This window comes from Rhipicephalus microplus, chromosome 4 (assembly GCF_043290135.1).
Source record: "Rhipicephalus microplus isolate Deutch F79 chromosome 4, USDA_Rmic, whole genome shotgun sequence".
NCBI classification, from domain to species: Eukaryota; Metazoa; Arthropoda; class Arachnida; order Ixodida; family Ixodidae; genus Rhipicephalus; species Rhipicephalus microplus.
Window position 1 is genome coordinate 62,291,647 of NC_134703.1, and position 27,269 is coordinate 62,318,915.

Consider the following 27,269-nt stretch of genomic DNA (forward strand, 5'->3'; position numbering starts at 1 on the left):
GTAGGATCAACCATCACTTTTTTTTTTCTCATAGATAATTTTAGCTCACGTGCTGGCTGGCATATATTCTGAGGTTAATTCTTGTGCATAGCACTAGATATCTATTGTAAGCGAGTGAGTAAGCCAAATAAATTTACTGATATGTGTAGGCGGGTGGTGCGGAATCAGAACCTTAACCCCGACGAAATTATTCAATTTTGCGTGTGTATGCTACACACACCCGTAGAAACACACACGTTCAACACCAAGAACGTTCCCTGCACCTCCCAAATAAAATTTTAAAAAATTCTATGCATACGCCTCTGGCACCGTAGCAGCTTTGTACGGGTGATACGAAGACGTGGGTTCGAATCCTACGTGCGGCAAGCTTGCTTTGAAATTTTTTTCGTTTATTGTCCGCTTGTAAATTTTCGTTTACTTACTCACTTCTACTATAGCATTGGCATAAAAGAAGTAGTTTACTCTGCTGTTTCCTTCACTGTTACCTGGAGCAATGTCTGCTGCTTTCAAATAGACATATTTTCACTGAGTCACATTGGAATTGCGGTCAACAGAAACTGAGCTTCTCTTTTCCTCTTATCGTCGACATAAGTCTTATCGTCGACATAAGTTCTGTCGCTTTAAAAACATCCTGCCATGAAGCTTAAGAAAAAAGAAAGAAAGAAAAACGACTGGTGGCTCAAGTAAGAGCCACGATTTAATTTACGGTATTAGTATGCGGGTACGTATGCCATAGCACTGTGCTTTTAAACGGTTATAAACGTATGATATGCACAGCACATTTCTCGATGTTCCTTGCATACTGCGGTAAGTTGTGCAACTGTTTGTGAGGAATTCTTTCCACGGCTACGCACTTTCTCTTTTTTCAAGTTTCCCCTTCACATAATTAAAGATTTCTCCCAAGGCGACGCCTATGACCGCCTCATCCATACACAATGCTCGAACCAGTGCCAAGTCACACGTGCGTGTGTGTGTGTGTGTGCGTGTGTCCCATCGAACTCGTTAATAATATGTGGCGATGCAAGTTGATTCCAGCCGGCATAACGGCTGCTTCCGGAAGAGTGGGCATCATGGAACTCGTGGAGAGTGTCAGTCCAGGACCAGTCGACAATCTCAACGGCAACGGGCAGATCGGTGGGCTGCTAAACCGGTTAAATCGGCTGCTTCTTCGAGACGAGGACGCCCTGCTCAGGGAGCTGCGCGAAGTGCTTCACTCAACCCACGTCGACTTCTTCCAACAGGCTGTCACCTTGACCAGAACGCAAGACGTGCTGAAAAGAGCAGTCAGGTAAGTCACCTTGCACTGATGGAAAGGCTACAGTGTACTAAAACACTGTAATATAGCTAAGGAGGTAACTTCAGGAAGTGGAGTGTGAGGCCTTTCGCGCGCGTGTTTGTGTGGGCTTGTGTCGTTGTCTTGGCATGAAAACAAAAAAAAAAAATCAGCAGATCTCGTGTGCCACAGGAATTGACGTCACGCGAAGAATTCAAAGGGAATTTGACGGTGGCGTAATTTTGTTGAGCGGAACGTTAAGAAACGACGCTACAGATATGTACAAATGTCGGACGCACATACATGTATGTGCCTTTACAATACATGTATGCCTTTACAATAACCCCATTTTCCACACGTAATAACACATTCAAGTATTCGTTCTTCCCTAGGACAATTACCGAATGGAATAACCTTAGTAACGAAGTTGTTTCCCAGTCATCCTTGAAACTTTTTGCTGCGCAGCTCTAGCAGCGAGTGTCTAATTTCTATGACATGTGCTCCTGTTATTTCAATCACTGTAACCATTCTCCACTTGTGATCATCTTGAATTCAGCGCTCATTTCTCTATATGTTCTTATGTCGGTTTATTACAAACCACTGTTCTTTTTTTTTTCGTTATGAAAGTGTGTAAATGCCTTACCTGTTTTATATTTATTTGTTTGCCGATTTGTAAACTTATCAAATTTATATCCACCCTGCCAAAACCCTGTGTTAGGGTTGCAGTATTCATAAATAAATAAATAAATAAATAAATAAATAAATAAATAAATAAATAAATAAATAAATAAATAAATAAATAAATAAATAAATAAATAAATAAATAAATAAATAAATGTTCAACAGTCGGATATGGATATTACTATTTTTCTGCGTCAATCCTCAAGGCCTATCTGGCTCGTCTTCGGCGAATTGATTCCCGAAATGCCACGCTTAACGCACACTCTGCATTGTCACATCCGCAATGACGGCATTTTAAGCCGGTCATAGAGGGCGTACCAGCCCTTCCGGGCCAATCACAGTTGACAAAATGGCTGATTTAGCATCATGGTGGAGTTCTAATGGTATCCCCAACGGCGGTGAATTTACGTTCCGTCAAGATTTACAGGAGCCAATTCATTAGCGCACCCGATAGTCGAATCGAGTCAGGAGCCCCTACGAGCCAGACGTACTTCGTTGTTTTTTTTAATTTTTGATCCACTAAATATGATACAGGCATACGCAACGGAAGTAATGCTGCTTTTAGAGAACTGACAGCTGTCGCATTCTTACGTCATTGTATACAAGTGGAATAACTTATTAATTTTTCACTGACCCGAATTGTTTTGTGTTCAAAGTGAATGCGTGTAAAGAACAAAATATTTCGGTATCGTTACGTAAACCCTGCTTTATATACTGTAGCGTGTGTGCGTTTGCTCCTCCATCCTTTATTTTTGTTCTTATTTTCTGCTCCCTAACGGCGGACTGAAACGTCAAACCCTCGTTTAGCTCAAGCTTCGTCTGCCACGCGGTTTGCGGGTTTCGGTGAGTCTGATCGGTCACATCAGTAAAACTTGAACATCAGTATCACTTGAAATTGAACGCAAAAAAAAAAAAAAACAGACCTTAAGCGGGTGACGTGACAGATGACACATAGCGTCACGATGAAATGGACACCAGGAGATTTGAGAAACGCAGCCGAAATACGACAGATAGTTAGATGATGAAACTTTATGAAGTTCACAGGAGTTAAAAACGAATCAGTTTGCGCGCGATAGAATGAATTGGGGGAGAGGGGGGGGGGTCATGAGAATAGGCTTTGATCCTGCCAGTGGCCGTGGCCGCAAGTTCTTGTTCTTGATCACCTTCTCCAGTGGCTCATACCCACTATGCGGGCCGCGATGTCAACAAATAGTGCGCTGAGGATGACGATGATGATAACACGCGCACGTGATGTTGCGCATGTCTTTATAGTGGTAACCTCACTTTTATGGGTGAAGCTCCTTAGGGTGTGGGTCGTTCCCTCCTCTGTACTACTACTACTACTACTACTACTACTACTACTACTACTACTACTACTACTAGTAGTAGTAGTAGTAGTAGTAGTATGTAGCCAGCCACCTGTAATTCATTAATTTCTCAGTAGATGGCATTGTGTGCACACGTCCTTGGTAATAATATCATTAGATGGCATTAATGATTTTCGTATAGCTGACGGACGAACGGACGGACGGACGGACGGACAGACAGACAGACAGACAGACAGACAGACAGACAGACAGACAGACAGACAGACAGACAGACAGACAGACAGACAGACAGACAGACAGACAGAGAAACAGATGGACGGACGGACGCTTCGCCCCAGTCGTCAAGTTACTTGCTTTCAAATGCTAAGAAGCTCGAACGAGACGTTGTGTTGCACAGGCTCCAGTTAGCAAACTGAGCGACAGCTGCAAAGGGGAGTCATTATCACACATATAATTATAATAACTCCTTTCATTCCATGTTTTTATTCTGTAGCGCTTTTGTGGATATAACGTGTATGAATCATTTTTACCAACGCGTGACAGCTAGACACTGTGATAAGAGCAGTGCCACTGTCCCAAACACCGGTCACTGCAGCTGCAGGGAATTCGAGCACTGCAGCGCCTGTCGGCTAACTCGATGACTGTACAGCTTATACGCATATATATATTTTTTCAGTGCTCGCGCATAAAATGTATGCAGCATTTGCTGGAAACGTCGAAGCAGCTCCGTGGCACCCAACACAACTTGTCTGACGAAAGGTTAGGCACAGAAAATTCTCTCGCCTTCCGAAGCTGACGAGTGTGCGAAACAATCCTGCAGGGGCTGTAGGGCAGCGAAGTCGTGTCCGTGCATCTCGCTCTACCGTCGCACGCTTACGTAAGGGCTTGCGTATTTGACAACTGAGTCTGCGTTTCGTCAGAGTTGAATGGGAACAGCGGCTACCATTCAGGAATAAGGAAAACAGCAAACGTTGAGCTCCCTTTGAGTGTAAAAAGGAAGCACTGCGCGATGCTCTGGACGCGAAGACCGCTTACACCCTGGCGAACTTGGAATCGCCAAAGAAGATGCTCTGCATTCCCTGCGCAAAAGTACGAACTGTTATCGCACGAGAGACATGTCCGGGAGGCACTTTCTAAAACGGGCAACGCATGGGAAGACAGGGACTGCGGCCTTGAAGTGGCTATGAAGGAATTCCTGGCAGGTGCCTATTCGGCCGACATGTACGCCTCGATACGGCAAGCATGCGGCTTAGAAAGATCCATGGCCGACTTCAAAAGGTGAGTTCATAGGACGACAAACTCATGTCCTCGCGTTAGTCATTGCTTCATTTCTCGGTCACCTGCAGCTCCAGCTCTGTACATGTAGAGGTTGAGCTTCATACCACGTTGGCTACTCCATGCTATAAGTTATGCAGCGGAAAAAAAGTGGTTTCACATAATAAAAAATGAACTGAAGAAAAGACATATAGCACACTGACACAATTTAAAGCGACATGGTATATACTGTACAGTTTACTCGTCGTAGGAGTTCATGTTGCAATAAAGCGTCCACCCGCACACATTTCTTGTCTTTACCACGTTATTGTACTAACACATAATTCCGCACAGTATACCAACACATAGCTGTTCATCATAAGGGCTTATCGGGTCCAGTGCAACGAAGAAGTCTTTCAGCAAGATGTTTGCTTTCTTCTGAAGACGTATTCAGGCCATGAATGATCCAAGTATAATTGCTATAACGTGAGGAGGCGTCTGTCCAAATTTGTTAGTTTTTCTCCTTTTTTCTCTCTTTCATTTGCGGGCATTACGTATTCGAAGAAAATATTCTCAGCATTCTCATCTTCATGACCACAGCAGCATACCGGTGAGCTGGGTCGGTGGGTCTTAAGCAGGAAACTGCTTGTATTGCTTCGTGAGGCATATTTGTGTTTTTAAGACCACAGCGAGCTGCGAACTAAACGAAATTCTGCGGGCTTAATTCAGTACGTGCCAGTATGCCAGGATCTGATTACGAGGCACGACCTAGAGTCGTGGACTTCTGGGATTTTCGGACACCAACAAGCAGAATAACATCACATTACAGTATGCTGTGTTCTAAATACTTCCATCATCTTCGTATGCATTCTGTCTGGAGTGTGAAAGTTATGCGAGCGAGGATAACTGCGTTGCTTCAAGTTGGACGCTTGTTGGTTATGTGCGGGCATCTTTCGTTCATGTCATGCAGGGCATCCAGCTACCAGGAGGTCGGCACACTAACCAACCTTTTCACCGGGATTCAAAGGAAGGGTGTTCCGCCCACAGAGGACACCGAATTCGCCAGGGCCAATCGAAGGCGAATGGTCACCGTCGCTCAGATGCAGCAGGTATATGTACAGTGTGTACAACATCGATACTGTTCATTATTGCCCAATGGCAGGGGCTTCAAGCTTGCCGCGACTAGCGCGCCGAAGCCACAAAATTGTCTCTCGTAAAGGCCGCGAGACAGAGACAAAGATTGGAGCGGGAGAGGATGGGAGGTGGACAAAATCTCAGCCAAAATTTCCACTAAATTTTTTTCCATATATATTACGTACGGACCAATTCTGAACGGCATTTGATGTCAGCAACCTATATGTGAGCCTGCCCTTAGGCATGGTAGTTAATGGTGTCAACGCCGATTCCTAAGTTTAAGCGAAAACTCAAAAACTTTCGTTCAGTTTTAATCCATGATGATCGGATGGGTTCCTCACAAAAAAAAAATGATGGAGCCTCACTCACCTGTGTGAGTATATAAATATATATAAATATATAAATATATAAATATATATATATATATAAATACTGCATATGTGATTTGGGTATGAGCCTCTGGGTAGCGGGGAACAGGTAGATTAGAGAAGAGGACGTTCGGCTAGTGAGATAGGCCTCCGGGGCACGACCCCTTCAAGTCTACCAGTACGCGAAAGCGTAATAAACACATTTCTAAACGTAACAGAGTGGTGGAGGAGCTGGGTATCGATCCCAGTACCTCTCTCCCTGTATAGAAAGCACCCTTTGCGTGTCCATGGACACAACTGTGCCACCCTTGTCTGCCAAGTGTGCGCCTGTCGTCAGTCCCCCTGCAACCGAGACGATATTTGATGCCACCGTATAGAGCCCATTCACCTCAGCTGCATAAAGAAAAATGTTCGAATACCCTATTGTACGTTGTCGGTTATGCAAGGGCATACTGGTTTGTGGGTGATCAACAGCTCCAATGAACCTTCGGTACTGCCAGAGGGTCCACAACTTGCTAAGATTCCGTCATCATCGGGTGTTTTCCCTTGCCATCCTTGCAGAGAGCAGCGATTCTGCGGATAAGCCCGATTCCAATCATCTGCACGCCAGGGACACCTCCGTAATGGCAATGACTGACATGCCTCTTAGCACGAACGAGCGTAATGACCTGGCGAGTACGCTGCGCAAACATGCTGGTCTTTTCGATTTCGCACAGCTACAGGCTCCATTGTCATTCCCTGCTTCTCGTGTAAAGCACCACATAGATACGGCATACCATAGACCTCTCCGACAAAAGCCATACCGGGTATCGCCTTCAGAACGCGCAGTGATAAATGAACAGGTTGGCGAGATGCTAAAGAAGAATGTGATTCAGTAATCATGCAGTCCGTGGGCCACTCCCGTAATATTGGTCAAGAAGAAAGATAGAACATGGCGATTTTGCGTCATGTTTTGCGTCAAAGAAGGACGTGTACCCACTACCACGTATTGATGATGCTATAGACTGTCTTTCATCAGCCTCCTACTTTTCGTCTGTTGATTTGAGGTCAGGGTATTGGCAAATTTCAATGCACGAGGAAGACAAAGAGAAAACGGCATTTATTACACCAGATGGACTTTTTGAATTTAATGTGATGCCCTTCGGACTATGCAATGCGCCTGTAACTTTTGAACGCTTCATGGACAACATTTGCGTGGTTTGAAGTGGGAAGTATGCATGTGTTATCTGAACGATGCTGTCATTTTTGGGCGCACTTTCTGTGAGCACAACACACGCCTCTATACCTCATGCTGAACTGCCTAAGCAAAGCACGCTTGGTGCTCAACTCAAAGAAATGTTGTTTCGGAGAATGCCAAACACTCGTCCTTGGACACTTGGTGAACAAAGAAGGCATACGGCCGGATCCCGCAAAAACGGCGGCAGTGGAGGCGTTCAAGCAACCTCACTCAGCGAAAGAACTATACATACGCAGCTTTTTGGGCCTCTGCTCATGCTTCCGTCGATTAATCCCTGGATTTGCCAATATCGCGCACCCACTCGCGTGCCTGCTTCAGAAAGGCACGCCATTTGACTGGACTCCGGAATGTGCGTCCGCTTTTTCTGAGCTGAAGTTCTTTTTGACATCCCATCCGATTCTTCGACACTTCGATCCTATGGCTCCCACAGAACTTCACACAGACGCTAGCGGTGTAGGTGTAGGCGCCGTGTTGGTTCAACGCTTGGATACCAAAGAACATGTCGTTGCGCATGCAAGTCGCTCGCTAAGCAAGTCCGAGCGTAACTACACCGTCACAGAGCAAGAATGCCTCGCAGTATATAGTCTTCGCAGTGCAGCGCTTCCGGTCCTACCTGTACGGACGCCCCTTTACCATGATATCATGACCGATCATCATTCGTTTTGCTGGTTGGTCAATCTGCGTTACCCATCTGGTCGACTAGCGCGTTGGGTACTCCGTCTGCAGGAATACGACTTTACGGCTTCCTATAAAAGTGGTCGTCGTCACGCTGATGCAGATTGTCTTTCGCGACTACCACTTCCATCGATGGACTGCGACGAGGGCAACTTCGACATCTACATCGCGCCATTGCACCTGTCATTTCCTGATACCAACGCCTTTAAGATTGAGCAGCAAAGGGACCGTACCATACAGGAGCTCCTTCCTACCAAGTCAAGACCATCGGCGACTCGCTTTTGCATGCGCGATGGGCTTGCGAACAAAAAGAACTATGCTGCGACCGGCTTACGATATCTTCTCGTGGTTTCGAAGAGCCTTCGCGTTTCCGTCTTGCAGGCTATGCATGATGACCCAACGTCCGGCCATTTAGGCACAGCGAAAACTCTTTGCCGGCTTCAAGAAAGATTTTACTAGCCGAAAATGCACCAGACGACGGAACAGTACGTCTGTATATATAGTTGCAACGAGTGCCAACGCCGCAAGCGCCCTACCAGTGCTCCTCCAGAGCGACTACATCCTATTCCACCCCCTAGAACTCCATTCTTGCAAGTTGGGATTGACCTTCTAGGTCCCTTTCTGAGGTGTTCAAATGGCAATCGCTGGATAGTCGTATGTACCGATCACTTAACACGGTACTGCGAGACAGCTGCTATACCAAGGGCAACTGGAGCTGACGTATGTTTATTCATGCTGCGTTTTGTGGTTCTACGACATGCACCTCCTAAAATTGTTATCAGTGATCGTGGGCAAAAATTCACTGCAGACGTCGTGGAAGAGATGCTTCGTCTATGCGCTTCAAGCTTTCGGCACTCTACGCCATATCATCCCCAAACAAACGGCCTGACGGAACGAACTAACAGGACTCTCACGAACATGCTTTCTATGTAAGTCGCAGCAGATCACAAGAACTGGGATGGCGTGCTACCTTTCATCACTTACGCATTTAACACCGCACAGCATGAGACTATACCAGCTACAGTCCGTTCTTTCTTCTGTATGTTCGGCCACCTCGTCATACCCCAGATACCGTCTTTCCGTTTTTGGACCACCATGATTTCGGTATATCCGAGATCGTCTGCCGTGCAGAAGAAGCCCGACGTTTTGCTTACCTGCGCACCCTCGCTTCGCAAGATCGCTCGAAGACACGTTTTGACCGTCAACGTCGACACGTGACGTATAATCGCGGAGACCTCGTGTTGCTGTGGACGCCGAATAGGAAACGTGGGTTGTGTGAAAAATTGCTGCCACACTATGCGGGACCTTATGTTGTGCTGGACCGTATAAGCGATTTAACTTACCGCGTAGCACGTCTTCATTCAAATGGCCGATGGTCTGCAAAGACTGAACTTGTCCATATAGCACGTTTGAAGCGCTATATTCCCAGAGAGACTCTTTAACTCGCCCGGTGGGCTTCGTCGGCGCGGAGGGAAATGTTACTGCATATGTGATTTGGGTATGAGCCTCTGGGTAGCGGGGAACAGGCAGATTAGAGAAGAGGACGTTCGGCTACCGAGATAGGCCTCCTCCGGGGCACGACCCCTTCAAGTCTACCAGTACGCCACAGCGTAATAAACAGATTTCTAAACGTAATATATATATATATATATATATATATATATATATATATATATATATATATATATATATATATATATATATATATATATATATATATATATATATATATATATAAAGCTGCTGTGTTTTGACACAATATTAATCAGATCTAACACACAATAATGTCAAGGAGCGGTGTAGGGAGTTATTATAGACCAATTGTAAATGTGAAGAAAGAAAAGTGGGTGACAAGATAACTTGCCGTGATCAAGAACCAAACCTGCGACCTTCGAATAACGCGTTCGATGCTCTACCACTGAGCTAACTCTCTTTCGAGCCGATTGTACTGCCTGGTGGAATGAGGCTGGCTGTGTTTGAATTGGACGTCAGGAGCAACGATAACATTGCAGCCATTAGCAACGACAGGAAAAAGGAAAATGCGTCTGATGTGGCTTGTCCTAGTGATGACATACTCATATATCCATCGTGAACTTACTTACAGCGCAACACCAGAAAAAATACAGGACAGGGAAGGAGCAAAAGAGAATATATATAAGTGGTTATATCAGAAGAAAAGAAAAGAAAGGTGCCGACCCGTAACTGTCTCTCCTTACGAGGACACCTCAACAGGTCAGCAGAGGAATGGGATATGGGGAATAAAAGATATAGGGAGAAGGAAGGAGGGATAAAAAGAATAGAAGGAAAATAGACGGAGAAGAAGCCGCCAGCCAACGAGAGGAAAAAAGAAGGAGATAGGAAAGTGGGGATCCGGTCGAAGCAGTCCAAGGGCGGGGTGCCACAATGCGAGAGCTGCACGGCATCAGAAGACCGCGGAGGGCGAACCAGTCGGCGGGAGCTACGCTGAAGTCGGAGATCGCGAGGGCACAACCGTCCAGCTTGAAATCCTCCGAGCGAATGGCCGCGCCCACAAAAGAGAAAGAAAAGACGGCGCTGACTCACAACTGTTGTTTATTGAAAGAAACGGGGTGAAAAGTGTATATATAGGTACTGGCAGCCTACATCACAACATGCGCAGAATACGAGGTACACCGAGGTAGCGTTATCACACTCATGGCAATAAACAAGATTGGCCTAAATAACTTAATTCTTTTTTTAGTTATTAAGTTATTTAGGCCAATCTTGTTTATTGCCATGAGTGTGATAACGCTACCTCGGTGCACCTCGTATTCTGCGCATGTTGTGATGTAGGCTGCCAGTACCTATATATACACTTTTCACCCCGTTTCTTTCAATAAACAACAGTTGTGAGTCAGCGCCGTCTTTTCTTTCTCTTTTGCTCCTTCCCTGTCCTGTATTTTTTCTGGTGTTGCGCTGTAAGTAAGTTCACGATGGATTCTAACCAACTGGCCCAACTTACCGTCTTACTACATACTCATAGATATGATGATTAAGTCGCTATCGCCCGAGAACAGACAAGCCTTAGTTCGGATCCTCTCCAACCATGCATCCGTTTTTGATTTCGCACTCAATAGCCGCAGAATGTCTGCACCAACTTCACGCACTCGTCATGCAATTGATACTGTTTCCGCCCATCCCATTCGTTAGAGACCATACAGCGTATCTCCGTCGGAGAGTAACGTTATTGGTTAGCAGGTGGAATAAATGCTGTCTAAGAAAGTTATACAAAAGTCGTCTAGCCCTTGGACAGTACCAGTTATACTTGTAAAAAAGAAAGACGGGTCTTGGATATTCTGTGTAGATTACCGGTGGCTCAACTCAGTTACAAAAAAAGACGTATATCCGCTTCCCCGCATCGACGACGTTATCGATTGTTTGCCCTCTGCTTCGTGTTTTTGTTCCGTAGACTTAAAATCTGGATATCGGCGAATCCCCATGCACTCTGCCGAAAAAGAAAAAAAAAACGGATTTTGTAACTCCAGAGGGTTTATTTGAATTTAACGTCATGCCATTAGGTCTATAGTATGTAACGTTCCAGCCACGTTTGAGCGCTTTATGGACACAGTTTTCCGTGACTTAAAATGGGAAGTATGTATTTGCTATCTTGATGAGGTTGTAATCCTTGGCCGCACGTTTCAAGAACACAATCGTCGACTTGATGTCGTTTTCACGTGCCTTGAGAAAGCAGGACTTATCTTGAATTCCAAAAAGTGCCATTTTGGTGATCATGAAACTCTAGTTCCTGGCCATCTCGTAGACAAACACGGCGTTCGGCCTGATCCCCGCAAAATCACCGCGGTCAGCACTTTCCCCCAACCACGCTCGCCGAGAACTCCGAAGCTTCCTGGGCTTACATGGGCTCTTATTTCCGGCGTTTTATTCCTAGCTTCGCCGATGTTGCTGAGCCTCTTACTCATCTGCTCAACAAAGACGTACCCTTCAAGTGGACGAAAGAGTGCGAGTCATTGTTTTCTCAGCTGAAGCTTGTATACTCACTTCTGGGCCTATTCTTCGTCATTTGGACGCATCAGCCCCAACTGAGGTGCACAGTGACGCCAGCGGAATCGGTATCGGCGCAGTATTAGTTCAGCGTCACGGCGCTGACGAACATGTCATTGTCTACGCGAGCCGTTCTGTGAGTAAAGCTGACCGCAATTACACTGTTACAGAGCAAGAATGTCGGGCAGCTGTCTTCGCCGTGCACAAGTTTCTCCCCTACATATGGCCGCCGATTTTCCATGGTCACATACCACCACTCACTTTGTTGGCTCACTGATCTACGAGATCCAACCGGTCGTCTTGCACGATGCGCGCTCCGTTTACAATATATGACTTTGATATTTGCTTTAAGAGTGGCCGCCGTCACGCAGCCGCTGACTTCCCCTTCCCGCGACTGAATGCGACTACGACATTTTAGCCATGTCTGGCCGCTCTTGACTCACGGTTTCCAGATTTGGAAGCGTTCCCTACAGAACGATGTCAAGACTGTAGTCTGGCTTCTTTTTTCTCATCTGCCGTCAATAAGCCGCATCAGAGCCAATTCGTCATACAGGACGGCATTTTTTACAAGCGAAATTTTGCTGCAAACGGGGCCCGCCTACTTTTGGTTGTCCTCAAATTTTTGCAACCCAGCGTGCTGCAAGCTATGCACGACGATCCAACATCTGGGCATATGGGGTTTGCCAAGACCTATCACCGCCCACTGAAACGTTTCTACTGGCCCCGCATGCGTCAGGCTACAGCTAAATGCGTGACCAACTGTGAGCCTTGTCAACGGTACAAGAGTCCAACAAGTGCGCTGCCAGGATTTCTCCATCCCATACCGTCTCCATGTTTTCCCTTTGAGGTCGTCGGTATTGACTTGATGGGCCCTTTCCCACGATCTATCACTGGGAACCGCTGGATTATAGTCTGTGTAGACCACCTAGCTCACTCGGTATGCTGAAACCACCGCAATCTCTGCCGCAACAGCCGATCACGTTTGAGACTCCTGCTACGCTACATCATCCTCCGGCATGGGCCCCCTCGTGCCATCATCAGCGACCGTGGCCGGCAGTTTGTAGCCGACGTCGTGAAGAGTTCATTCGCCAGTCTGCTTCCCAGTCTCGTCACGCCACTTCATACCATCCAGAGACCAACGGTTTGACTGAGCGTGTCAACAGGACGCTCATTAACATGCTCGCTATGTACATTGATTCCAAGCATAAAAACTGGAACAAAGTTTTACCGTTTATGACCCACGCCTACAACACTGCGCTACAAGAGACCACCAGCTGTAGCCCGTTTTACCTTCTCTACATCCGTGAGCCACGTACTACCCTCGACACAATTCTCCCGTTTTCAGAGCAAGAAACTCATCCCTAGCAGAGACACTCTGTCGTGCAGAGGAGGCACGGCGCATCGCGCGTCTCCGGACTTTCGCAGCCCAAGACCGTTCAAAGGCTCGCTACGATAAGCGACATAGAAATGTGTCGTACAGCGAAGGTGATATGGTGTGGCTGTGGACTCCAAATCGCAAGAGCGGTTTGTATCAAAAGTTTCTGGCCCGCTATAGGTCCCTTCGTCGTTTTTTCGCGCCGTAGTGACGTTACGTACGTGATATCACGCCTCACATCTGGCCATTGCTCCAGGAAAACTGACGTCGTACAAGTCGCCCGGTTATAGCCATACCACGCGCGACACTAACTCGCCCCTCCGTGAACTCGCCCAGTGGGCATCGTCTGACGGGGGAAATGATACGGGACTTTCGTTGAAGTAGAGGAAAAAGAAGTGAATGTGTTCTGTGCCAGGCCTGACTTCGGCAACCATCCACCATCCCACCTGTACAATAAACATCTATCACCCGTAACAATACTTCTGGGGGGAGGGGAACACCGTGAGCCGCCCCCTCCCTTGCTGAGCCAGTGTTACACACCGTTGTATATATCAAGCTATCCTAAACAATTCGTGGAAGAAGTATCATCTGTTTCAAAAGAAATTACACTTCACTAACATAAAACTTGATTACACGCTATGCATGACTGTAATTGCATATGATACTTTTAATAAAATATAGTTACTGTTTCTTTTCTCAAGAATTATATATTCCATTCGCTCTAATGACTATTTCGATCGTACTCAATCTCAGATCTTACTCGGCCTGCAAATTGTTCGCAGATTGCGCAGGAGCTTCACAACGACATAGCGACCATCACGCCTTATGACAACGATAACGTGGAAGAGATCAATTCAGCGAACAAGCAGAAAACGCTGCTGGGTAATGCATTGTTATCGCTGGCGTTCAAGACTGTGACTGACACAGCTGATATAAGGGTGAGTATCCTTCAAACCACGCACTTACACATTTGGCGGGCTTATCTAGCCTATCAATAGCAATATCAAGATCGACATCCCTTATCGGTCCGTTCACGTATGTGAATTTCCCAGACAATTTCCTTTTCCTTTTTACGGCAGACGTCATTATTTGAAGGGACCCTGCAGAACTTTTTCAACATGGCCAGAAAACGCTGCCAATCGTTAATTGAGGCTTCTGAGGACACGAGAGCCCAGCATGCGCGGTCCGGAATTTAAAAACTAGAAATCGTTCCCTCTGTCAGGCTGATGATTAATTCTAAAAAAATGCCGCCATATTCACGAAGTGAATGATGATGAGTGGGCGAAGCTCCGGAGGTAAACCTGGTAAACCATGAATCCTCTGTACATTTTGCCCACTCGATTTTATTACATCGCTCCCCCTAGCGTACGTCGCCGCACTAAATCGAACGATTGCCTTCAACCAATGACACGCGCCATATGTGACATCATTCCTATTTTATAAGATCTCGCGTCTTTCATCAACTACAAGTACCGCTTTCTAGTTTATAACATCTTGCATCTTTTCATCATCAGCTACAAGTACCACCATCTAGTAAACACTACAAGAACTAAACGAGAGGTGGCTACATACAGGGGACGGTACCGCCATCTAGTGAACACTGCAAGAACTAAACTAGAGGTGGCTACATACAGGGGACGCACAGCCCACGCCCTAAGGAGCTTGGCCCCTAAAATGATGCCATATACTCAAATTTCATATAGCCATTGGCTGATTTGAGCATCATAAGCATGACCTCCGAAATTGCGAGCCCCGCTATCTTGGAGGCCATGTCATGAGCTGCTTAGTTACCACGGCCGCCACGTGCTCATTCGGGGATAAACCGCACGTTCAAGAAAAGTGCCCAAGGTCATAAGGCGCGTGAACTTCTTTCCCCGGCCATGCCATCTTCCAGTGCGTTCATCGGGACAGAAGAATAGAAAAAGAAATTGCGGCATGCGGCAAATATCTGCAACTCCGTTGATTGCTTGACCGATTTAAAACAAAAATGTCGCGGTCTATTCACTCGATTGTTACTTGGAGAAAGTGTTGCAGAGCGCCTTTAGCTAGCCGATGACGTTTCATCCAGAAGGGCACTGTACTTCAGTAAATACGTTTACATGGACAATCCACAAACCAAGGACCCGCTTGTCTTTTACGTTTCTCTAGTATACACGCTGTGAAGATCGAGGCTAGCCCGTCGCAGGTGCGCGGGCTTTTTCGCCTGTGTCTGCCGTCCGCGCGTCCCAACATGACTCTCCCCTTCTCCGCGATTCGTCGACGCTCGGAGAGCGGGAGTGGCGTACACATTTTTAGGGGCTTTACTTAACACCGCCCACCCGGCAGTCGCGATGCCGACCGTGGCGCCACACTCGAGTATCCCGAGACTAGAGTTACTACATATGCTACCCGAGACGTTTCAAGCGCGCACGGCGGGAGTCAGAGATCCTCTCCGGACAGGGCCTACTAGGATGAGCACGCTTTTTCTTTCCCGTCCGTCAGCTTCTTTGTTCCCGGAGCTCGCTCGGACTCGCCAACGGTGCCTTGCGGTCGCGGCGAACGCTTACCTTTCGTTGCCCCTTCCGAACGCTCGGCCGAAAAGCGGTGCGGCGTGTTCGAGCGTGGTCGCACGCAGATTAATAACCGAAATTGGTAGCGTCAACCTGACGAATGCAAAGAATAAATGTCCGGGTCCCAGCTGGATCCAAACCCAAGCATTCTGTGTGGCAAGAAAGCATTTTATCACAGAGCTACACCATGCAGGTCTCGGAACTAGTTTTCAAAAAAGACGTTAATCTTCGTGAAAGTGGTTGCAGTGCTGCCTACCCAATTTTATAAACATTACACATGTGCTCCTTTCGTACATCCGTCACGTCAGGTTAACGTCAATTGTGGTTAGCTGCCATGCGCTGAGGTCGATTTATGTGGCAGTGTTCAGGGCCAGCATCCTCGCGAGCATCAGCGCTTCATATCAGCTTCTGGAGTTGCTAATACGTATGTTCCAGTTCGCATCGTTGCGCAAGTGCAAATAACTGGTTACATAAACATCTGCAACTCTTCAGCATATATGTCTGTGCGAGCAACGTTTATACATATGTTTAGCGTCATTTCATGATGTGTCGCACAATAAAAAAAAATGCAATACAGTCACCTTCCCTCCGCATGCTTCGCATAACGTCGATTCCCAGGTACGTGGGATCTGCCGATTTTTGTGTGTGTGATTACGTTAGCGATTGCCTTGCGGCATCCGTACACATTACACAAAAGTGCGCAACTGTGTTTTCTTCGTGAAGTCTAGGAGAGACCTATAATTCGGACCATGCATCCACCACTGAAATTGACATGTCCCGCCCATGGCGTGCTGGTCCCGCACGTTGCGTCATACCGCGTGAAGCCAACGGGAGTGGAGTTTTACCTCGCTCAAATAATCGGGCCCTGTGGTCACAGATTGTGTGAGCACGAAGCATAGTCGCGAACCCTCAGCGGTGCGTGACCGTGAACCATTTTGCTCACGGAGGCGTGCTAGCGGTACCCTATGTGTTTTACTTTCGCCCGTGGCGCGATTAAGCATCTTTTGATTTCCCGCCGCCTTTTGCAGCGGGCGCTGTACTGGGTTTTAGGTGTTGCCGCAGGCAATGACGTGTTGCGACTTGATTTGAAAGCAGTACTGTGTACCTGCCGCGCTGCGCTTGGTGCCTTGGCTGTCCGAACGCGCGTTTGCAGCGGCGTTAGTCACGTGAGGCGACGATGAACACAGCCCTGCCACTAGTGCACTCTAGCCTTGCGGCTCGCTAACGAACCCACCCTAGTGGCCATACTCCTGCGTGGTATGTGTACGCTACAACACGTGCTCAGGGTTTCCCATCGGGGAGGACAAAGCTTAATCGCAGCGCGACCCCCCTCCTTCCCCGTCCCACGTTGGTGACTCCAAAGCACAACATTCTTCGAAATTAATGGAAAGAATGAAAAGAAAGTGAAGAAATCAGGTGCTGCTCTCACGAACCTAGCCAGAATTTCTTTTATCGCTGAATGGCGGGGGCGGGAATTATATCTTTTGTACGTGCGTGCGTTTTTAGGCGTGTGTATATGTGCAAAATTAAAAAAAAAACCGTGCGATAAAACCATGTTCACATAAAAAAATTGCGGATAGACATGCCTAGGATCTGCCTTCAAGGGTGGGGGGGGGGGGGGGGCAAACGTTCGTCGTATCAACCCCCTCCCTATGTCGATGTGTGGACTGACTTCACACATACTCGAGTCGCAGTGCCCCCTCCCTATTATGTCAACGCATAAAGCCGAGTGCGTACACCTATCTCTGACAGTGCAGGTTCTGAAGACGTTCTCACGAAGCCTGCAGCGTTTCTCGTCCTCTTACTTCGACGATGAAGAGGGAACAGGCGCCGCTGAGTACACACCGGTCATACGGCAGTGGTACCGCTACCAAGTGTACAACGTGGAAGCGCTGGCCAACGCATTCGAGTGCTTGCAGCTACTCGCGAGGGCCAACGTAGTGGAACTCCATGCAGCAAGACAGTGCGCCACCAACCTCGCCCTCGCTATCCAGGTACAATGACAATGATGAGCGTTGTGTATAGGACGCATAGCAATACATACCAAAGTGGTATGTATTGCTATGCCGTGGAACGGCATCTAACACCTAAAGAGATCAAACACACACACGCACACACACCAAAGAAGGCCGATAACTAATAGGGTCATGTTTGAATGAGGCAATATATGCTGTTGTTACTACAGAGCGTACATCCAACCTCACAGTCGACATCCCGCCGCGGTGGTCCAGTGTACATGGAGCTCGAGTGCTGACCCGAAGGACGCAAAATCTAATCCAGGCCGCAATGGCCGCATTTCGATTGATGCAACGTGCTATATAGGGGCCGGCGTCCATTGATTTAGGTGCAAGTTTAAAAAGTCCAGTTGGTCGAAATTTCCGCGTGCAGCCCTTCTCTGTATACGCAGTGTACGATTAAGACAGACGGCGTCCCCCATAATCATATAGCGTGGTTTTTAAACGAGAAACCCAACAATTATTGTTATATCAGTCGCCAAACTGAAGAGACGGAAATGCTTTTTATAAGTAGCTTTGTAGCTTTTATGAGAACGTACGTCGGCATTCGTCCTTGACGGGCCTACGGCGTCAGCTACGGCACTGATCGACCCGCATGCCTGATATTGAGATCTCGTCGGAAAACTTACGTAACAGGATAGTGAAGGTAATTATGGCACAGCTGTGTTCATTGATTTATTGCTGATGTAGAAACCAAGCGAAATTCTCGTTGCGTTACAGTGGAAGGGTTCTCCCAGCTGAACGATGCGAATGCTGATGGTTTGGTCGCGATATGAAGGCCCGTATATTGTGTTACAATTCATGCGCGACCATGACTATAGTCATTTTTATTTTTAAAATAAACAATAAAAAATAAATTGAAAATAGTCAATGAGGCATGTTGTAGACCCAACGTCGAGATGAAGGGCACGGACCATCGCTGCTTGTGCGCGCTCCATTTGCAATATTAATATGCAAGGAATTCCATACGTGTGCAACAATTGTTCGCAAGCGGCGTTGTAAGCGCTGTCATATATTCGGCGACCCGACTATGTCTGAATCTGCCCTCGTCTTTGGGTTCACGCGTTGGGCTGGGATTCTCTCAAATTGTTCCCTTATATGGGATTTCAAAGCTGCGGGTATACGGTCTCGAGAAATCGGCATGCTAGAAAAGTATAGATAGAACAAAACTAGTTCGCGTCGGCGCTTTCCTTATTGAGGTTTTAATGGAGCTTTATATAGTATTAGTATTTTTTTTATTAGCGTGTTGCCAGAAACACGCAACTGTGCGGGAACATGATCCGCCCTCCTGGTGCCACATTCAGTTTCCACCCACGCATTTCTACCTGCATTAATTACGACGCGAGACAGCAGGCAGCGCAAGACATACGTGTTACACGTTTGTAATGCCCCGCAGTTACTGACATAACAAATCACCTTATTTGCCAACGTACAGCGCACGTGTCGTCCATGCATTTTATATACCTCGTTCCGGCCTGTGTACCCTGTGGTGTGCTGCTTGCCTCTTTCATTCGTTGGCGATTACCTTATTGATTTTAATCGATCCCTACACGCACAGCCAAGCACGCGCCGATCACCACCGCGGGTCTGCGAGATCCACGTAGGGTACGTGTCTCACACCATTGATTGATATGTGGGGTTTAACGTCCCAAAACCACTATATGATTATGAGAGACGCCGTAGTGGAGGGCTCCGGAAATTTAGACCACCTGGGGTTCTTTGACGTGCAACCAAATCTGAGCACACGGGCCTACAACATTTCCGCCTCCATCGGAAATGCAGCCGCCGCAGCCGGGATTCGAACCCGCGCCCTGCGGGTCAGCAGCCGAGTACCTTAGCCACTAGACCACCACGGCGGGGCGTGTCTCACACCATGTATATACTCGCACTTAAAGGCGGCACCAAGGTTATTTTACCACCCACGATAAGCGAGGTCCTCCAGGGGGGGGGGAGGGGGCGGGAATTTATTGTGTTATGAGTACGTTCCTTCTAGGGGGAGAGCACTCCAGTCATCCCCCCTCCGTGCCCCCCCCCCCTGTTTGCACTGCCATGCACGAAAGCTCAACCAATCATCATTGACGGCGAGTACGCGCACGCTACAAAGCACACCTTAATTTGGCGGCACTCTCCAATCGGTCATATAATTATTTTCGGGCTTTTGATACGATGAGATCAATCATTTGATACAACCAATCTTACGTAACATGCTTGTGCAGTACACCATTTAGCCGATACGGAACCCTGCAAAACAGACAACTATGTTTGTAGGGCCGACCTACCCACCGGCCTGGGTATCGCTCGCTGGATTTCATCCCGACCGGTTGAGCCCCGCGATCTCCGACGACAGCGCAGCTTTGGCCGACTGGCTCACCCTACGCCATCTCCTGACGCCGACAAGAGATCTCGCTGAGTGGTGCCCTGTCCTCGGACTCCTGCGACCGTGCCCATCTTTCCAATTTTCTCCTAACTAATGTTTGTGGCTGTCCCTGCGCCTCTCTCTCTTCCTGCTCCTCTCTATTTCTATATTTTTAATTCCTCCATATCCTATTCATCCCTCCTTACCTCCATCCCTTGTGAGCTACTGCTGAGGTGTCCTCCCCCCCCCCCTTGAGAAACAGTTACGGGGCTCACTTTCATCTTCTTTTCATTTAAGAATCACTACCCCCCCCCCCCCGACCTGCGCTGCCGCGATCGCGTACGTATTCCAGAGCAGAAGAGAGAGTGTGAGTGGTTCTTAAGATAGAGAAAGGAAGAGAAAAGTGAGCCCCGTTATTGTCTGCTTCAGTGAGCGACACCACCACAGAGCTCACAAGGGATGGGGGTGAGGAGGGATAAAAAGGGTAGAAGTAAAGGTATAGAAAAGAGGAAGAAGAAGCAACAACAAACTGAGGGGATAGGAGAGACAGGAAAGATGGAAGCACGGTCACTGGAGTCCGAGGACGGGGTACACTTGCGAGAGATGTTGTCGGCGTCTGTAGATGGCGTAGAGCAGGTCCAGTAAATCAGAGCTACGCTGTCGTCGAAGGTCGTCGGCGACAGGAGGTGACGTAGGGCGAGCCCAGTCGGCCAGAGCTACGGTGACGCCGAAGGTCGCAAGCGCGCGGGCGCACAACCGGTCGGCACGGAATCCAGCGAGCGAGTCCAGAAGAGAGAGTTGAAACGTACGGCACACAAGATCACGGTGTTACAAGATCGCGAGGCGCTACCTTTGGAGACCGCGGAAAAGAATGCGCGCCCGTCGAGGCTGGGGCACTGACCACGGAGGAAGAAATGCTTCTTCCTTCGTGGCCCCAGCGCGACGACGTAACTTTCACCTGGCGACGAAGAATAAAAGATCCCCGCTGGGCTGGCTGGGCGGAGAGGCCAAGAGGCATATGCACCCTCCGGTGGCCCGAACTGGTCTCCGCGAATAAAGTATCGGCGAATCCTGTCTCGCGCCTCCTTTTGTCGGGCGAACAAGGCCCGCATCCCGCCATAATTAAGTCAACGCGTTAATGTTACACCTTCCAGGGACGGGATACCGCGTAGTGACGGCGATTTACGACCAGCTGCCAACCATCTGGTCGGGAGGAGTGTGACGCGAGAATTATTCAATGGCGTCGAACAACTGATGCGGACACCCAAAATCTTTGGTTTAGCGAGCAGTTAATTGCTAGCGGCAATAATATCCGCTGGAGGGTTGACTGCATACGGTATATATTTCACCCAACACCAGCCAGTATACTGGCACTGCGAGCAAGCTTCTTGTCGCGGTGGTCTATTAGTCAAGGTGCTCGACCGCTGGTTCAAAGGCCGCGGCATCGAATCTCGGCAGCAGCGGCCTCATTTACACGGATAGGCAAAGCGCTAGGGACCCGCGTATTTACACGAAGGCGCACGCTATACAACACATCAGGTCGTCAAAATTTTCGGATCTCTTTCCACCTCTACGTCTTTCATAATCATATCATGGTTTTGGTACGTGAAAGCCCCACCTCTACGAAAGGTACTGTCGTAACCGTAAAAGGATTGTACTTAGGAGTAAAATGACAACTGTTTATCAGTGAATTGTGAGCACTCTGGCTCACGCAGTTACATTTTGCTACGATGCGGACACTGGTCCCGCCAATTGCTGACCACGTGACGCCGTACACATGGTGCCAGGTACAAGCTGCCAAACCTATGTTGGCATGCCGTCCCTCATAAGGTTATCGAGTACTGGATTCCGATTCCCATGCGGGAACAATTCTAGAATTTCAATCGGAAGTATAGCCCCGTGGCTATCAGGGCACCAGTAGATACGTATAAACCATAGAGTTTCCTAAAGTTAACCAGAGGGGACTCTGTCGGTGCGATAGTTCAGCGACCATGGGAATGATGGGTAGTACACACATTTGCCTAGTCTTCGTACTTGCAGGTGGTCAATCGTACATGCGGCTTCGTTTATTGCTGTGTTTCGGTTTTGTTTTGAAAGAAAAATTCAACCCTTTTGAACTTCGTAACCCGATTTGGAAAGGCAAGTCTGAAAGAATAAGGTGGTGAAGCGCAGCCGCTGAACATTTGCTGATTTTTGTTTCGCAAGAAAACAGCTCCAAGCCACACGAACACACACGGAGCCAAAAGCAGGCCAGAAGTACGAAGATTAGACAAATGTGTGTACTACTCATAATTCCCATGCTCGCTGAAGCGCGTGTGTTGCAACTCCCATAGTCACTAGCGCCAGAGTTCCGTCTAGTGTATATTAGGAAACTCTATGGTATAAATCATACTAATGCCATCCTCATCCTTCCACCAGTGTACCTTACTTTGACATCTTCCCCGTTTGCTTTCGGCGTAGTTTGGGTGATGAGTGTATCAAAAAAGTTCAGACGTTTCCAAGCGAACGCACAACTCCCAAGAACTGCACACAGTGTCTAAGCGACAACCTTTTATTTTCTTTAGGCAACAAAAGAACTAGATCGATTCTTGAACTGCGAGTGTCATAATCCCAAGGACGACCAATGGACTCTACCTGCAATATTGGCACAGGCGAAGTTGAACAAGGCGTCTGAAATGCGACACCTCTGCGGTGATTCAAGCCGCAATTCCGAGGCAGAAAAGGTAAACTGCAACATGTTCACCTTGAGCTGTTGTTGAATATGCATATAGTTTGCAAAGAAACCAGTCTCACAGAACTCCACAGCGTTCTCAACAGAGACACACATGCTGTGAATTCATAAAATCTAAGTAAATGACAACGAGGCTAAACCGAAAGAGCTTTGTCGGAATTGAGGCTAGCTTGCCGCCATTGAACGGGCTTTGTCGCCTCTTTCTGCCGTTCTCATGTCCTAACATAATCCCCCTCTGCGGTCCGTCGGCGCCACAGAGGAAGGATGGTCGGCGCTTAAGAGAGCTTGAGTAACGTTAACCCACTCGGCAGCTGATGTCGGCGGTGGCGTTGCACTCGAGTCTCCCGACACTAGAATAGAGTGCCTCGATGCGCAAGTGAATCGAGACATTCTATACCGAGAGTTACTGTATATGCTACCCGAGACGTTCCGCGCGCGCGCGGCGGGAGTCGGAGATCCTTTCTGGACAGCGAAGGATGATCACGCTTATTTTTCTATCGCGTCTGCCAGGCTCCGGCTTCTTTGTTCTTGGAGCTTGCTCGGGCTCGCCAACGGTGCCTTGCGCCCGTGGCGAACACTTACCTTCTGTTGCCCCCTTCCGAACGCTTGGCCAAAGAATGGGGCGGTGTGTTCGCGCGTGGTCGTACTACGCCGACCCGTACCTCTCGAAGCTAACACGAGCGGGGCTTGGCCTCACTTGAGCGACCGGGCCCTGTGGTCACTGATCGTGAGGATACAGTAACTCTACCGCGAGGAACACCTTCCCTAAACGACGTGTCACCGTGAACCCTTTTGCCCAGGGCCAACGGAGTCGTTCTCACGGCACCCTTTGTGTTGAACTTTCGCCCGCGGCGTGGCTAAGCCTCTTTTGATTTCTCAGCTGTTTTTTGCAGCGGGAGCTGTATTGCGTTTTTGGCGTTGCCGCAGGCAATAAAGTGTTGCGACTTGTTTGAGAGCAGTACTGCGGACTTGGCGCATGCGCTCGGCTATCCGAACGCACGCATGCAGCGGCATAAAGGGCCTTTCCACGCGCTATCCGCACAGCCGCAACGCACGTGCTGGCACACCTGCCACACCCAAGTTGGCGGGGGGGAAATTAGCGAATCGCCGACGCTCTTTCACCCTCCGCTTGGGTGCGGCAGAGGTACCGGGCACGTGCGTTGCGGCGGTGCGGGTAGCGCGTGGAAAGGCCCTTACCCCCGTATTCTAGAACGTCCCTCCACTCAACGCTTCACCTTCACTTGAGATGGCCGATGGGAGCGCCGTCTTTGGGCAGGGAAAGTCGCTGCATATCAGCGATAATCTGCCGTGATTCTCGAGTAGCGCAGCGTCACTTTCAAACGAGCAGCGGCGCAGTGGTCAACTATGTCAAGTGAAAGGCGAAAGTCGAGACGAGGAGCGTTTGTGAATATGGCGGTTAGTCACGAGAGACGACGGCGAACGTGGCCCTGTGGCTCGCTAAGACCGAATTCACGCTAGCGGCTGCACTTCTGCGGAATACGTGTATACTACAACTTAAGGCACACGATATTTATATTTCTTGGTTTATTTTGTAAGCTCAGAATTGTACATTAAGTTGTGCCGTAAATTAGCTTGCAGAATGTCTGCAAACGTACCCGACTCAAGCTGAATATTAGGCTATGCTACATTACAGAAGCTCTGTTACGTCATTGTGGTGGCACATTCGTTACTATGTAGAAAATCTCCTGCCTGGCCACAGCGTGACGTTGGTTTAGTGTTTGGGTAACATGTGCTTATAGTTACAGATAAAGGAAAAGCACTTTTATGAAGCTGTTGCTTACATTCTGAGCAAAGGGCGAGGAGCAGGAAATAAAGTGAGGAAATCATCTCCAGCAGAATTCCAGGTCAATCCTACTTGTGTCTTGCGATTGATATAGTGAGTCTTCTTGCCATACGGCCCAGACGACGTATTACGTGATATGATGTCACCTCGAAAGGTCAAGTATGCATATCCTTGAAGCTGGCTGTGGCAGAACAGGAGCTGATCAGGTGCCCGATTTCAACTTTTGCCATACTCATGACCTCGTGTTCGCCGTCAAGGAAAGGAATCGCCACAAGAAAACTTAAATCTGTTTGCCTTCGCTAGAGAGGCAAACATATCTTTCTTTTAGTATCATCTCCCTACCTTCCTCCCAGTTATGCAGGTCGCTATTTTAAATAGAAGTTTTAATAAATCAAATACTACAATGTTGCATTTAGCACTATATTATTCTGTTCAGTTGCTGTTTTAAATGTCACTAAATAAATAGTTATTAGGATGTAACTCATGTTGATGGCTTACTCTCGACAATAACAGTCGCACAACACAAAAATGTTTCAAACACACTGTAGTAGGACAAGGAGTGGCAAGATATAAATTTTTACCCATGATTCTACTGACATGGCTCCGCAAGTCAAATCGGTTTTTACAACCACTATGTACTGCATACTATCCTCTTACAGATGACTCTGTGATCATAAACGTATGACATTACTTCTATTACTACATCTGGCACTTGCCTCCCTGTCCCCGTTTTCGCCTGCAGAGTCAAAGAGAGCAAGACATTGTGGACGGAGTGAGCAGAGTGATACGAGAGCTGACAGATGGTGTGCTCGGTTACGTGGCCGACTGCAAGGCGTCCGAGGCATCCGAAGCCTTGAGAGACATCGCTGGCCGGATGAGGATCACCGGACACTAATACAGAACACAACTTTGTAGCTCAAGTGACATTACAAGCAAAAGAGTGAGATGTTATGATGGTGTGACGGCGCTGCTCCAGCCTTTCACGAATAGGGTGCCTTGACGCTAGTGTTCCTTCGTATGATAGAAGCCAGCACTTGCACGAGGGCACCTCGTTCGCAAATGAAAATAAAAAAGGCTGACGTAATCTGCAACTAGATTTCTGCTTACATGCTCCTTAGTGCCACCCAGAAGCATTCGGATGAGGAGCAGTGGGCAAAACAGTATAAAATTATAAATAACAAGTATAACAATTTGTCCCATTTAGTTCGATCCCCACACCCATGTTAAAAAACCCTTCCCTTGGCGTTCCAGTCATGTTTTAAATGCTAGCACATGAATGCATGCACAAAGGAATCATGGAATGCAAACATTGTAATTTTGAGAACTGCTGTTCAGTATTCGAAAAGTAGTCTGTTTGATTCTAGCACTATGGAGATTCTTATTGTATTCATTTTGAAAAGTTAACACTTATGATTAGCAGCAGCACTGAGGAAGCAAGATGAGAAACACGAGACATGTTCCCACACTGATGGCAAATCGATCACTGCGGAGTGAGAACCACGCTTGCACTCCCACATCATGCTAACAGCAGCATCTAGGGTCCCTGTACAGCAATGGCTAAAGAAAAGCATACATAAAGACTTTAAGAGTGTCGATTATGCTGCTCCGGATTGCAGCCACATTATGTTTCTCGTGGTGAACGGGCAAGAAATTTTCATTGCCTGAAAATGTTTGGGAAAAGGTTAAATAAAACAATGACTGACGCATACTTCATGTACAGTGGCCATTTTTATGGTAGGGGACAAGTGAGCATGTGGCCTGCGCTCTGGCGCAACTGCCTACAGCTCGATCTGCCGACAGATAAAGAAAGCACGTCGGTTTTTGGCGGCATCGCCGTTGTGAGACCGGAGCGAGAGTGCAACTAGCAGTGCTTACGCTACAGCAATGACTCGTCTTGTTTGCCAACAGATGACGCGAAAAGCGGACGCACTTTCTTTATCTGTCGGTTGATTGTGTTGGTTTCTGGCAGTCGCACCAGAGTGCAGGCCATGTGCTCGCGTGTTCCCTTTCATGATAATGGACAGTGTACACATACACATACCATGCGCTAGTTGAAAGCTGTGCAAGGATGCATGCCAAATTTTAACTAGTGTTGGAAATGTCAGGATCCTAACTGGATGATAGGTTCAGACCCTTTTGCACAGAAAATGCCATAAAAAGCGGTGTGCGCCATCTGCCCAAGCAGTTCCTGAAGACTGGTGAATAGTGCGCACCGTTTTCACAGACATCACTGAATCTTCTCATGACCAATGTCACAGGTCGTGCTAGCTCAAAGAAGCAATTATCAGTTAATGTGACGCATTGTTCACCATGCCACAGTGGTGAAAAATGGTGTTTGTGGCCATTGAGTGATGTGCAGGTATTTTCCCAAGTGCACATGGAACTATGTTTGTATATTAGGACTTAACTGCTTGACAAGACATATTTCTGATATAATATCATCCCTTATTTTGTGTAGCTGTTAAGGTA

At 47.7% G+C, this 27,269-nt stretch overlaps 1 protein-coding gene across 3 annotated transcripts; it reads left to right on the forward strand.

Annotated features, from left to right (window-relative positions):
• Positions 1-925: 925 nt before the first annotated feature.
• LOC119172069 (uncharacterized) lies at positions 926-25,884 on the forward strand. Of its 3 annotated transcripts, none has more exons than XM_075892873.1 (6): positions 926-1,288; positions 5,507-5,645; positions 14,128-14,283; positions 17,652-17,888; positions 22,830-22,988; positions 25,543-25,884. In XM_075892873.1, the coding sequence occupies exons 1-6, from the start codon at positions 936-938 to the stop codon at positions 25,693-25,695; spliced, it is 1,197 nt and encodes a 398-aa protein (XP_075748988.1). In that variant the 5' UTR covers positions 926-935; the 3' UTR covers positions 25,696-25,884. The 3 variants fall into 3 exon arrangements, with proteins under 3 accessions (XP_075748988.1, XP_075748990.1, XP_075748989.1); XM_075892874.1 differs by lacking the exon at positions 926-1,288 and adding an exon at positions 3,967-4,560; XM_075892875.1 differs by lacking the exon at positions 17,652-17,888 and having other exon boundaries at positions 929-1,288.
• The last annotated feature ends 1,385 nt before the right edge of the window (positions 25,885-27,269 follow it).